At 38.7% G+C, this 14,368-nt stretch overlaps 2 protein-coding genes across 2 annotated transcripts in view; one reads left to right on the plus strand and one right to left on the minus strand.

The window, feature by feature from the left end:
* The window catches only part of LOC123314745 (semaphorin-2A), a 336,596-nt gene extending 322,726 nt beyond the window's left edge, over positions 1–13,870 (minus strand). Inside the window, exon 1 of the mRNA XM_044900073.1 lies at positions 13,764–13,870. Coding sequence (XP_044756008.1) covers positions 13,764–13,869 — 106 coding nt within the window. The 5' untranslated portion in view covers position 13,870. The remainder of the gene's footprint in view (positions 1–13,763) is intronic.
* On the plus strand, positions 4,924–6,100 carry LOC123314746 (metaxin-3-like). The gene has a single exon (XM_044900074.1). The coding sequence runs from the start codon at positions 5,031–5,033 to the stop codon at positions 5,916–5,918; it is 888 nt and encodes a 295-aa protein (XP_044756009.1). The 5' UTR covers positions 4,924–5,030; the 3' UTR covers positions 5,919–6,100.
* Positions 13,871–14,368: the final 498 nt, after the last annotated feature.

Raw genomic sequence — 14,368 nt, forward strand, 5'->3', positions numbered from 1 at the left:
ATTTGAAGGATTTAGGGTTTCGCAATTCAAATTAGTTATTATTCCTTCTAGCGACTGGCCTGAGATAAAACTCCACGATATCGACTGTTGAGTTTCCGGTTTCCAATTTCTGGCGTCTACGCGAACAGCGGATAAAGTAAAATGGTGCAGATTACGATGACGAGGAATCGGGAGGTTGGTTATTTCGTCTTTGCTACGCTTGGGCTCTTATCATTAGGAAAAGAGCCAAAAATAAACCCATTTGCATTTGTCTTCAGATGAGAAGGCTAATTTTGCTTGATTTGTAGTGAAAAATACGACATTTAACTTGTCCTTTACGAGTTCCAACCAGCAGGATAATAAGGAAATCTACCTACCAGGGGCGTATACAGGATTGGGGCCCAAGGGGTCCATATCCTGTGTATATAATTATATCTCCCAACGAACATTTTTTCGCCAGAACAGTTCGGATTCAGAAGAGAGCATTCAACAGAGCAACAATTATTAAGGCTCACAGAATACATTACAGAGGGATTCCAAAATAAAAAAGCTAAAGGTCCTGTTTTACTAGACATCGCCAGAGCATTCGACAGAGTATGGCATGAAGGATTAATTTATAAGATGAGATGTGCTGGATAATCGATCAAAATATGCAAGATGATCAGGAATTATCTCTAGATAAAAACTAGAAGATTTTACGTGAAAGTGAAAGTAGAATTCTCCACAACAAGAGATCTAGGGGCTGGAGTACCCCAAGGGTCAGTACTTGGGCCACTTCTGTACAATATATACATTCACGATATTCCAAGAATCCAAGAACCATGCTAACGTTATATGCTGACGACACAGGGATAGCAACTCGACTCCTCAACCCAGAAGTAATAGAACGAGTTCTACAAGAAACGATTGACGAAACAAATGACTGGTGCATAAAGTGGAAAATCAAGCTCAATGAACAAAAGGGCCAAGCAATATTACTACAGAAGAGAAGACTGCGACCCACAACGAATCTAGAAGTTGGCGGCGAAGAAATCGACTGGAAAAAAAAATGAAAAATGAAACCAAATATTTAGGAATAACGCTTGACAAAGGACTTACTTGGAAAAGTCATATCAAACAAGCAATTGACAGAACGAAAGCAGCGATGAATAGACTCTACCCTCTGATAGGAAGAAGAAGCCACATGTCGAAAGACAAAATTGAAGATAATCAAAGCCGTTGCTAGTCCTCAACTGACTTATGGATCGGTTGCCTGGGTTTTCGCGGCAAAGGGCCATATCAAAAGAATTCAGGTCACTGAAAACAAGCTGCTACGATATGCAATAGATGCACCTTGGTTTGTCAGGAATAGACAGATTTATAGGGACCTAAAATGGGAAACCATAACGGAATTCATGAACAGAAAAGCAGAGAAATTATTCGAAACAGCGAAAAACCATCCGAATCAAGAACTCAGTAGACTAGTGGACTACGACCCAGAGGAAGACAAAAGGAGAATGCGAATTTACCGAAGGAGACCAAGAGATCCATTAAGAAGAGATTAAAATAAGAACATAAACTTATTGAAAAATTCAATAAAGTGTTATCCAATAGAGGATAAACAAATAAATCCCAGCACCATAGTGTGCGAGAAGAAAACCGACTAAAAGATGAACGGTTCATAGTCAAATGCTCGGAACCAATATTCAAGAAGCAGTTAAGGGTTTTTAGTGGGTCTCCAGCTCAGAAGAGTGAGAATCCCCACACTTGTTCCCCCTCAGGAGAGGGTGGTTCGTCTGACTTTCTCCCTGCTACACCAAAAAAAAAAAAACATTTTTTCGGCAAATGTTTGTGTATAAGGTGAAAAGAGACTGTGACAACCTCGATGATGATGATTCTTTCAGCCAGTTCCAGGATAAAACTCACGCAACGTTGTTATAGCGTAAATGCATCTGAACCGCCCGTGAACCCCCTTGCTTACAGCCTCCAACCCCGCCCTGGCGAGGACATCGTGATTCATCAACCTAATTGAATAACCAACTAGATGGCAAACATGTGTAACAAAACACTGGGCGGCACTGCCTGCTTGTTAATCAAATTTCTCCAGATATTGCATCTTGAGGGTCAGAATTATGCAGTAAATCGCTACCGAGTTTAATATCGAGGCAAATGCACCCTAATTCCATGAGAACACGATGCTATTAGTAATATTGCCACCCCCACTGAAGACATGCTCAACTACACCTTGCGTTCTTGCATTGCCAAGCGGGGTTCTCATTTGGTAGACGACATCGGGTAAATAATAATAATATTATGGTGTTGCCGCGACAAAGCACTTAATTAAATCCCTATATACGAATAATGGACGCCCTGCAATGTCGAAGTGTAGCACCCTCGGGGTGAAAGATCATTTTACTCACGTCAATGGAGTAACGGCGCGCTGTACAAGTAGGTATATAAGATGATCTGGATACTGGGTAGGGTATATAGTTAGGCATACATAAAGGGCGAGTCTTCGCTTGCACAGGTATTCAACAGTAGATTCTTGAGGTAAAAAGAAACTCTTTTTTCCTTTACCATTTTTTCCGAATCGGCTCGGTTCAAAAGATACAGGCTGTTGAAGAACCATGAAAAAAAAATTATTATTAGTTCTATCTCAAAAACGGTTCTATCGAATGAAATGAACTTCGGAATATAGTTTTTCTTTTATTTGATTAATCTTTATTGAACACAAGGTATTACCCACGTCTTCGTGTTTTCTCATTATGACCATTACGTACCATGAAAATACCAAGAGTTCAAAGAACCCAACTCTTGAAACTAAGTTGGACGCCAACTAATGAATATTTGAACGTTTTGTAAAATAAAAATTCCTCATATTTTCTCGTTTAATGCGCCGTTTTCGAGCAATTTGATGTTCAAAAATCACAAAGTATCAGTTAAATTTGGAATATTGGGTACTTTGGCTGAATACAACTCTGTTTAAAACTCCACAGATGTGTAGTGTCACAGATTTAACTAGTTATTCTGAAGGTGTGTGGAAACTGAAAATGGCTATAGATATCATGTTATCAATGTCTCTTTTGACCTCAAGCGTCTACTGTTTAAATATTTGTACGAGTCAATGGTTCATCCTGTGTATGATCCTTTTCTGATAATTCTATTATTCAAATCAATAATTGCTTCCTTTCAAACATGCCTTTTTTTTTCATGTTATTTCAATGCATTAAGTAGGTCGTTGGCATTTTCATTTCTTTTTTCGGTTTCAGTCATCTTCCAACAAATACCTACCCTTCTCATATTAAAACGTGAAGAAGTGATGAAAATCGAATAAACAACTACCAAAAATAAAGAACAACAAATATTTTCGACTCCAAATACAAAAAAGCGAATAATTAGCCAGACAGATGAATCATCCAACGAAATATGAGGTATTTCTGAGAAAGCTCAAAGTACATATAAAGAAATTAATTAAAACATCCTACTCCACTTCAAGGCTGAAATTTCTCTGATTATAAATTCATTAGACGCAAAACGATCTCGCTAATTCAGCTATATTGTCATACAAATCCTTCCCCCTCTCACTCAAGAAGCTAAATCACAAAGAAAACTCTCAGATTGAGATAATAAACAATTCACCCTTCCGAAAACATCTGACGTACTCGAAAATAATGCAGTTAACCCTCTGAGCGAAGCCCCCCGCAGTTACCCACCCCGAGATCTAGGCAAACTTAATTATAACGATTAATGTTACTCGAGTCAGCTTTTATGATATGACTTTATGGACAAACATTCATATCTTACCGTATTGTGTCACTCTTTGATAAAGAGTAATACGCCCCTGCGAGCGCCAAAATGGGGATTTATCACGTCGAACGCGCGAAACAGGTACTACGCACCGGGGGTGAGTATACATTTTCATTAGGATGTGTTCTGAACAACGTTAAAGATAAATGAATGTGACATGAGAGCTCGAAATCTATTCGGAAACAACAAAACATATCGCGATAATGGAATCAAGTGAAAATATATCGAAAATAATCTAAAGAGGTTTGGAATTCCTCAAGGTTCTGTGCTTGAACCAACAATCTTCAAAAATATCGTATGTCATGCATAAACACAGTAACTGGTCTTAAAGTTCTAGTTGGGCTACAAGCCTTTCGTTGCTGATGTTGATTTTTTTGCGCAAAAACCCGCTGAGATTCCTCTGGAGATGCTTATAGCAGTTCATCACCACCATCAATAAAAACAACGCCTAAAATTATGGTATTTCAAATATTCATGTCGTTTTTTACTCCAAAACTGTATGACAAAGCAAGATTACAACTAAAACACTTAGTTTTACTCTGATAAAACGTTAAATTCATGTCTTGGAAAGACAAATTTACCCCCTCATACTCATCAACTCAATCGCTCATTATATTGAAGAGAGAAGAAATGGATTTTATCAACTTAATATCGAAATAATTTCCGTTACCATTATTCAGTCACTTATTCCTTTCAGAAGCAGCTGTAGCCCAGATCTGCTGAGTTTCGTGCAAATTGGGCCTCATTTGAAATGTAAACGAGAAAACTTATATGATATGCATTTCGGCAGAACTCTAATATTACCGCATGTTTTCCCAGTTGAATCATAGCAATTCTCATTAGCCATATTTCGCGTAATTATATTTCCTGGGAGCACTTCCAGATTCCGACGCAATGGTAATGTACAAATAAATACCATTAAATATTCACCCCTTTAAAGGGTTCGCATATTGAAAACAAACGAAGTAAGAATCATCCTTCGCCATGTATTTTACCTTTTCATACACTACAAAAGTGGCTCTCGCCTCAACTAATGAAATTTTGTTCCAGAAATTAGCAAAACTTTTCGAAATCATCGCTCACCTACCCTCTTTCCTAGACCCAACTTCAATTCATTATTGATCTGGAACGCTGCCTGTCGCACTTGCGCTCCTGCCCTGCCTAACTTCACTCCCATCGAAACGTCATGTGAATATTCCTAACCTCAATATAGGAGATTTTCTCTTTAAATTCTTATTCTGTATTTCTGACACAAAAGTACCAAAATGGCCAATGAAACTGTTGAATTCAGGCTCAACGTCGTACCTGGTGATTTCGGGTTAGTTTCCCTCGATCCTGAATGTATTCAATCGATCCTCTACACCAGAATAGCCAAAGTGCCTTGTGAAGTAAGATTTTCCGATTCTTACAAAGTATGTACTCTGTTTTCAACACCAAGCTTAGTAGATGGGAAAAAAGTTCTCAAAGGAAATCAAGAGATAACACAGTATCTTCGCAGCAAGAATTACAACATAGATTTTGGATTGAACGGAATGAAGTGCAGTACAACTATGGCTATTACTAGTTTAGTACAAGAGAAAATAAGACCACTTTTAGAATTTGTGATGTGGATAGACAAGAGGAATGCTGAAGAACTGATTATTCCATGGCATATGAAAGTTTTGAGACTTCCATTCAACTACTTTTACACTAATAGACATAAAAAGGATGCCGAGAATCTGATAGAGACAATGTACCCTTATGAAGATAATCCTGAAGTCATTAAAGACTATCTCAATAAGGCAGCCACCGAGGCTTTCAGCTCCCTGTCTAGTTTGTTAGGAGAGAAAGACTATTATTTTGAACACTCACCCACTTCTCTGGATATCCTTGTTTATGCCTATCTGGCCCCATTCATTAAACTACCTTTCGTGTCGGTTGATATCGGAAACATGTTCACAAATTTATGGCCCAACTTGGAGAAATTTGTAAAGAGGATAGATGCCAAGTTTATGCCTGATTTAACCGATAATGCTAGAAATGTGATACAAAGTGAAAGGAACCTGGTAAACGATGAGGAAGTGTCGATATCCGCAGTTATTATATTGTCTGTTAGTGCGGTAACTCTTGTGATGACTTTTATTGTTCAAAGGGGATTTTTTAGATTGCGATGAACAAGATCTAGCAGAATTGTTTATATTCTGAGATATGTGGAATTCCCCCCAAGAAAAATATTATAGTCTTACTGTTGTTATTCGGTCAGATATTGTTATTCCACCATGTACCAAATTGAGAAGTTGTGAAACTGAGAACCTTGTTATTTTATAGTTTTTATTTATTAAAAAATGCTTTCGTTTTCATGTGTTTAATTTTTTTAATGCGACAGATTGTTGGAGTTATTTTTATATCTTGAAGGTTGGACATAGTTTCGATAAATCCAATATTTTGCAATGTCTTGAACTGTTGAAAGAAACAGGATTTTTATGTGGAGAAATATAAGTTTTGAAACATGTCCAGAGGATGTTCAAGAAGAAAAAACTTTGAAAAATAGCCTGGATGATTTTTTTTCAGAGTTGAGCAAGAATAAAGAGATTTAAAATAGAACAGGAAGGGAAAGTTGTATTTCGAGCATCTCCTTAAATTTGTTGCTATGCTCAGGATGATGATTAGAATGTAGCTTAGCTATAGTGATCCAAAGAATGAGAATTTTACAGTTGGAGCACTTTCTTTCAAAAAATAAAACTTTCAGTGATTATTTGAGCCATGAAATGTTTTGAAATATATCTTTTTCTTTGTCGGAACGTGGACTAGTAGCTTCTGCCTAGAAAACGTATTTTGTTGAGTTCAATTCACGAAATTTAGGCACGCTTGTAAAAAAATGGATTTCTCTGCCTATTTCCATGTATTTTTGCGGGCGTCGAGTTTGTTGTGTGGGAACAAGCGTTGGCGTTCCCGAAAAAGATACAAATGGTCCTGGTAAGTGAAAAGGCACTGTCAGCATTTTTCGCTGCCCCATATTACCCCAACAATGGTCATATGAAACATCCCCGTCCTAGACAGGCCGGAATTAATTCTATCAAAAATGAAATGTATTGTTATTGTGTCCCAGGGCACACAGAAAGAGCCAGGTTCGAAAAACGGGAGTTTATTTATGGATGCCCAAAATCCAATTTGGTAACCGTGATATATGCCCCGACTGACTAAATCGTGTGTATGTGTGTATGTCTGGTGTGCGCTGCCGCTTTTTAATGCTGACCTGTACTTCGGCCATCGGGATTTATGGTTTTTAGAGCGACACCAAACCCCACTCGTAGTTTCATAACTCATTTAAAACTTTCGAACATAAATATTCATAATTGTTTTGTTTTCGTTCGCTGAACGGAAACCAGAGCTCTATTTTGAATTAGTTATTAATCCCGTGAAGCAAATGTGTTTCATACCTACGTCTACTGGTTATTATGCGGGGATGAATTCCCTGTGATTCAATTGGAACTTTGCGGCTTTGCTAAAGCGTAAAAGTTAGATAAGAGAGGAATTCAAATTCATTTAGCATGCGAATGCACAAAGCGAGTGTAAACCAGTTCGTATAACATAGACTGCCGGTTCTCACAAGTCGCTGAAGGCACTCACCCTATTATACTACTAGGTATTCGACCGATTTAAAAAAATCTGGTTAGAAGAGCTTATTCATATGCTATTTGAAAGATTTTTTTCCATATAGATTTCCCGAAAAATGTCATAAGATATCCGAAAGTTTTGTGCGAAATTAACCATTGCAAATAATATAAAATGTAGCTATACTTACTTCCTTCAGATTTCAACTCAAACTGAGGACCCTCAGTTGGGAGTTATTCATATCTGCTCTTAAGTCCTAAAGTGGTTATATTAGGGATGAAACCTCTCCAGTAATCCTAATCACAAATCACGGTAACAGGGATTATATCCCAATAGAATTGCTTATTTGATCCCGGGATACTTTTAATTTATGCTTTAATGAAGTGACGCCGTAAACCCTAAGCTATCTTCACGGTTATTACTTCCTGATGATCAGCTTAAGCAGTCGTCAGCTCTTATCTGTTCTCGGTGTAGGAATGTAGCAATGTATCAACCACCAGAGTGTGTAGTCGAGGGGGGTTGCAATGCTAGGGCAGCAAGGAGGACAGGTTAGCAATATCCCCATCCCTATCGCTCAAATCCCGCATATTAAACTTGACGCTATTCGAGATATGCGTCGATTGACCGTATAAACATCCATTCTTGGAATATACCTGGTAGTTGGGAATGCATTCAGGGTGATATGAGAAAATGCTACGAAAACTTTGAAATACTGCAAATCCCATTGAAAAATAGACAAGCTTCTAACCAGGGAACCACTGTTCGCTTGCTTTGGTTGAATGAAGAACCATGCCTCGTAGTCAGAATGCACCAACACGTTGTAAAGTGTAACTTTTTGCGGTGAAAACGAATTTGAGTTGAAGTTAAAGGCAATTTCAGAGAGGGGTCTTCTTTCTCTGACAATAATCCCGGAAAAATAGGGTTTCAAACACCAAGAATCCACTCCGAACCGAAATCAACCCTCATGCTTCACATCCCCCAAATCTACCCAGTTAATTGGAGTTGATCTCGCGAGACCCCTGGCATCATCCACTCTCGAATACGCGTCTTTACTTTCGCTGCAAAATTGATAAGATCAAAACTATGGCAGCCATCTAACGTCGCAGCTCGGGCCTGAGATAATAGATACAAGCAAGGGCCATTATAAACAAAGAAGCGGAATCATGTTCTCGCAATCTTATCCCCGTAATTAGGAGATGGGAGTCGCATCCCGGCGATGCCTTTTTCGAATTAGCCCGGAAGGAACACAGTCGCGCGTCGTTTGTTTTAATAACGGGCGTAAAATTTCGGTGTTGTGTCACCGAGCACCCACTTGGCGGGCGTAATGTTTGCCGAAAGTTCTCGGCCTACATTTGCGTCCTAATCGGTGGCGAACAAGAGGAGACGAAGATGGAGAAGAGCGGCAAAATCACAATTTTTCAACGTTAATACTTTGAGAAATATGCGCGATTGTGACGTCAAAACCCTAACGTCAAAAAACCCTCGACCTTGTTGAAATAATGATATTTATGATAGGTCTAGGCTCTGCTTTAAGTAATATACGTTTATGATATCCCGAAGAATGCTAGAAATATGCTCACCTTGTACGCAGATGACACAGGAATAGCGTTCAGATTTCGACGCCCAGAGATCATACACCAGAGACTGCAGGAAACCATAGATGAATTACTCAAATGGTGCATCAAATGGAAAATCCAAATCAATGGAAGACAAACTCAAGCAATATTACTGCAAAAGAGAAGATTGAGGATGGAAGAAAACCTTGAAGTTGATGGAGAAGAGGTTGAATGGAAAAATGAAGCAACATACCTAGGAGTGAAGCTTGACAGAGGACTTACATGGAAAAACCACATGAAATGTGCAGTTGATAAAACAAAAGCCGCAATGAGTAGAGTTTATCCACTCATAGGCAGAAGAAGTCATATGAAAAAGAACATCAAGTTGACGATGATTGAAACTATCGCGCGACCACAACTCACATATGGATCAGCTGCATGGGGCTTCGCAGCCAAGACCCTCATCAAGAGAATACAGGCCACTGAGAATAAACTCCTTAGAATGGCGATGGATGTACCCTGGTTTGTTAGGAACAAACAAATCTACAAGGACTTGGAATGGGAACCAGTTACAGAATTTATGAAGAGAAAGGCGGAAAGGATATTTGACAAAGCCAAACAATATCCAAATGAGGAACTACGAAGATTAGTCGACTACGATCCAACGGAAGAAGCTAGAAGGTCAAGAACCTACCACCGAAGACCGAGAGATCAGTTAAGGATTTTAAGTAACCAAAGAAGAGCTTAACCTATAAAAGCTATAGGCAGCATACAACTATCAACACGACTATGATCGTGTGAGAGTCCAGAAACCATAAGAGTCAACTGGTTAATAGGCAAAATGCCCGGAACCTATATGAAGAAGCAGTTAAGGGTTTTTAGTGGGTCTCGAGCTCAGAGAGTGAGAATCCCCACACTGTTCCCCCTCAGGAGAGGGTGTGTTCGTCTGTCTTGCAGATTTTACCCCTGCTACACCAAAAAAAAAGATCGTTCGAATCTTCCAATTCATATGAATAACTAGAATTTTAACTATTATTTTATGATTAGCAAACACTAATTTTAAATCAATTTTCCAGGCGAATTATTTAGTAATAATTCATAAAAGATAATTGCCATCAACGACAGGAATACAAAAACCATGGCCTGACATGAATAAATGATTCATCCTGAGCATCTTTAATCCCCCCCGTGAATTTTTCACGATATTCTATCTTCTCCACGTCGAGACCCATCTCGAGCCAATAATACGTTTGAATAATTAACACAGCCCTCCCCCATGAAAAAACTCCATTTACGCATTCTGCCCTCACCTCACGCGTCCTCCAAATCCAGTCAGCCACTGTTAACTAGATCCGGACGACGAAGAAAAAGTGGAAACTGTTGTGGTTGCCGATGAAGGGTCCCACTAATCCCTGTTTATCCGTCCTAATCCTCTGCATTTCAGCAGGGCCATTTGCCTTCTGTCTTCTTATGTCCCTTTCAACAGGTCTCGCACTGACTGTTGAAATGGCGTAGTGGAGGATTTTAGAGTGTTTGTCTATGTTGGATTTTGCTCCGTCTATTCTTGCTCAGTTCATTTCAAGTTGACGGAATTTTGTATTCCGCCGCTTTTTGCTCAGTTACGTTCACGTTGACGGAATTTTGAATTCGATCCATTTCTTGAACTATCCGTTTTCCGCTTTCCAACGAGTTGACGAAGTTGAATAGTGAAAATTCTACATAATTTTCAATACCTATCTGTTAAAACTTTACAAAAAAAATTATTTTCTTCTAAACTGGGCCAGATATTTGAAATTTTGGTATGAAAATATAGGGTTTCGAAAACGCTGAATCTATTGCGAGCAGCAATGTCTAATCTTTCACTACATCAACCTTCAGATTGATTTCAGTTCTCAATTTTCTTATTTGTTCTAGATACCGACAAGACGATGAGGAATTATCAAGTGGACAGTATTTTGATAGACCATTCTATTGGATTTCCCACGGAAATGAACTGTGGTAAGTCGTTTTATCACTTTCTACTGAGGGTTTAAAATAGATTCTGCTAAAGTGATATTTCTACAGTTTCTAACTAGTGCCTGGGAACCATAGACAAGCGGAGGGTTATTATTAACTATATATGGTTTGGAAAATTATTGCGGAAATCTTTCCAATGATTCTATTACACGAAATTCGAGTCATGCATTCTCCTAGCGTTACGGCACTTCATGATAAAAGGCAATTACCGCCCGCCTATACCTATCCGCATAACTGACGGTGCAGCGCGGAGTGTAGTCAAATGATAAACGTCGCATTCAACCTGCACAATGACCACAGAAAACAATGCGGGAAGCAGATATTCACGAGTGGACCGTGATATATATAAAACACACAGAGCAGACCATTTCGTTATCGGCCGCCATTGTCCTTGATCTTCACGCGAATGTTCGTACCGTCCGCCCAATGGACCGCGGTCTGACTACGAGCTTTATGGTATCTCGATTTGCGATCAAATGAAAACCACCATTTCCGTGCGGGCAATTTAATAAGGCGTTATATGGCGGCGCTCCCAGCAGATTCTGAAAACAGATCAACGCTCTGCAGGTCCCGATAACTATTTCTATGGAACTGTCACTTGTCACTATTTGACAGAGCGTCTTGTCAAGAATTTGGGGTTAGTTGTTCTAATGCGTTTTTTCTACTCTGTTATCTGTGGTTTTTCCTTCGGAACGTCTTGAAATATGAACCATGAGTTTTCAAATTCTGTTTCACGATGAAAGAAAAGCAGGCTTTGAAATATATATCAACTTATAATTATGTCATATGTATTTTCAAATCTGAAATCTTTATGGAACAAAAAACTCATAAATGGAACGTAAATCAACCTAAATACAACATTCAAGATGGCGGAGCTATCATCCCCTAATGTGCAATGCAATTTGGTGAAATTTTGATTACGTCTCTGATTCTTACAACAAAAACTGGCTTGAACTAGTTTAGAAAGACTGAATTTACGTGCGTTTCCAAAGTGGTCAAGATATATAAACCTCGAATAAACCAATTTTCATTCGAAGATTGAGTGACCCCTCAAAAATCCAGACTACCTACAACGTATCCGGTTTCTACGTGTGCATTCTGCTACAGTTCGCTGAACCTCGCTTAACCATCAAACGAGAAAAATATATGGAAGTTTTAAAACTGCCCCGGAGCTGAAAGGTTTTTTTTTTTCAAGTCGGCCGATGTACGAATTGCTGGGACTGCATTAATGAAATTGAAGTTTTCTCATATTCTACGGTCCGTGGAGTTTTTCGGTCTGGTCGACATCAGTAAAGGGAAAAAGGAGAAACTAAACACCTCCGGAAGTTTTTCTATTCAGCAGGCACTTCAACGTTCTTTGCTTTATTAACGACTTTCCTAGTTTTACTACAGTTATATCAGTTATTACTGTATTTATCAGGAGAAACGCCGAACGACAGAGACAGACGATAGAATTACAGATGAATTACTGTTTCAGAATTTCACAAATGAAAATATAACTTTACAGGTGTATTGGAACAATTTTTTGTGTTGTTAAGCACTTATCCAACACTGAATCAGTTTCTTGTTCTTTTCTAGATGTCTAGATCTTTCCTCATGTCTTCTCAGTGAAGTACAAACTCAACAAGAAGAGGGCGTTATTGTAACCTTAGTACCTAATAGTCTTTTACAAAAGGAACCACTGACAAGACTCGTTCTCTAGTAGAACTGTTTGATGACTAATATTTGCATACTCCTCTCAGCGATAAGGGAACGGTATGAAGATGAGAAACCACTTGATTACTGAAAAATTACGAAATCAAACTGAGAAAATTCCCTTTCAAGACAACTCGGAAACGGTTAATACCAACTGCTATAAACAACCTCTAGCATCTAAAAACAACCCCCGCCACCTGAGTTATGAATGAAAACCGCGAAAACTCATGAAACCCAGGAAGCAGTATTTCCATCTCTTTATAAGTGCCCGCCCTCATAAATTTTCATAAACATACGTAGGACTAGAGTCGCAGCCGGGTTTGCAACCGTATAACGCCTTGCGTATGGAAGAAATCATTAAACTGGACCAGGTATCATTTTTTATGCATTCCCATAAAATATTTTACTACGGGAACGTTCGGGCCCTATTTATACGAAGCTCCCGACTACGAATCCGATAAAATTATTCCCTTATACTTTATTCACGCCCACGCTCATTTTTATTCAATGCGAACGTTAGGTCCGCAAGTAACTCTGCCGTTGCTCCGGAGGCAGGAGTCGAAGGAGATATATATAAAGTAGAGGTTGATGTTCTGCGGTAAAGTTAGAGGAACGGCCAAATATTTGCCTCAGAAACGTTAGTGGAAGCTTAAAATATTGTTAGTGTTTTGGGGGTGAGTTTCGGGTTATCCTGGAGTGAAAAATTGCCAAGATACACTCTTGGATGTATAAACGACGGACATGATTTATACTCTTCGGTAGTTTCGAAACCACTGGGCTGCTTCACAGGGCCAGGCACATATTTCGAGAAGACACGGACGTAAAAATATGTTTTCCTTATCAACGTCCAAAGCAAGAAACGCAGACACAACTTTTTATTCTTTGTTCTAACACTCGCAACGATAACTAATGGCTACAGGAGAAGCCAGGAATGAATGTCTTTGGTCACTGTCACCTACTGATAAAATAGAAAAGTTGTAGTTTATCTGTTTCGCCTAGGTACGCATCTTTCAAGTTGACGGAAATTTGAATTAGTTTCGCTCTCCTGTTTCTCTCAAGTTGACGGAATTTTGAATCGAAATCACCTCAATTTTCTTAATCTTTTAGGAACTATCAAGTAGAACGAAGAAAACTCACCTTCTGCTAGTTTCTCGTAAACTTCTTCCTTATCTGACCATGCCACAGGAAACAGCAACAGACATTCCAATAGGAAAATCAGCATATTTGAAGTTCTAAACCTCATCAAAGTCTTTATGTCACTGCACAATCTGAAACAAAAACGATGTACGGTTTGATTCAGTTCATCACTTACAGGTCAATTTATATTTCAAATTACGCAATATTTCATGAGGAGTTTGCACAGTTTACCAAGAGTGAAGTGTAGATGAGTTTTTCAAGAAGCAAGCCTAATTTTTTGTGCAAAAATGGATACTTCTTTCATTCGTGCTTTTTCATTATATGGATGGGTTAAACTCATTAAATTCTAATTCTATTTTTTTAATGTATTTCAAGGTCAATTATACATAGTTTCATCAATGTAAGATGAAACAACAATGGAAATACATTCTATTTTTCCTCGATGAGTCAATTGATCGAATAATCCTGTGAAATGGAGAGAAGAGTATTTTTAGAGTAATGAAATACGTCAGGATGACTAGAAATTCACCCTGTATTAGGCATTCGCTGAAGCAATACCATCCCAAAAAGCAAACTCCGACGACAAACGAACAGAACCGGAATCC

Source organism: Coccinella septempunctata, chromosome 6, assembly GCF_907165205.1.
Source record: "Coccinella septempunctata chromosome 6, icCocSept1.1, whole genome shotgun sequence".
Taxonomy (NCBI): Eukaryota; Metazoa; Arthropoda; class Insecta; order Coleoptera; family Coccinellidae; genus Coccinella; species Coccinella septempunctata.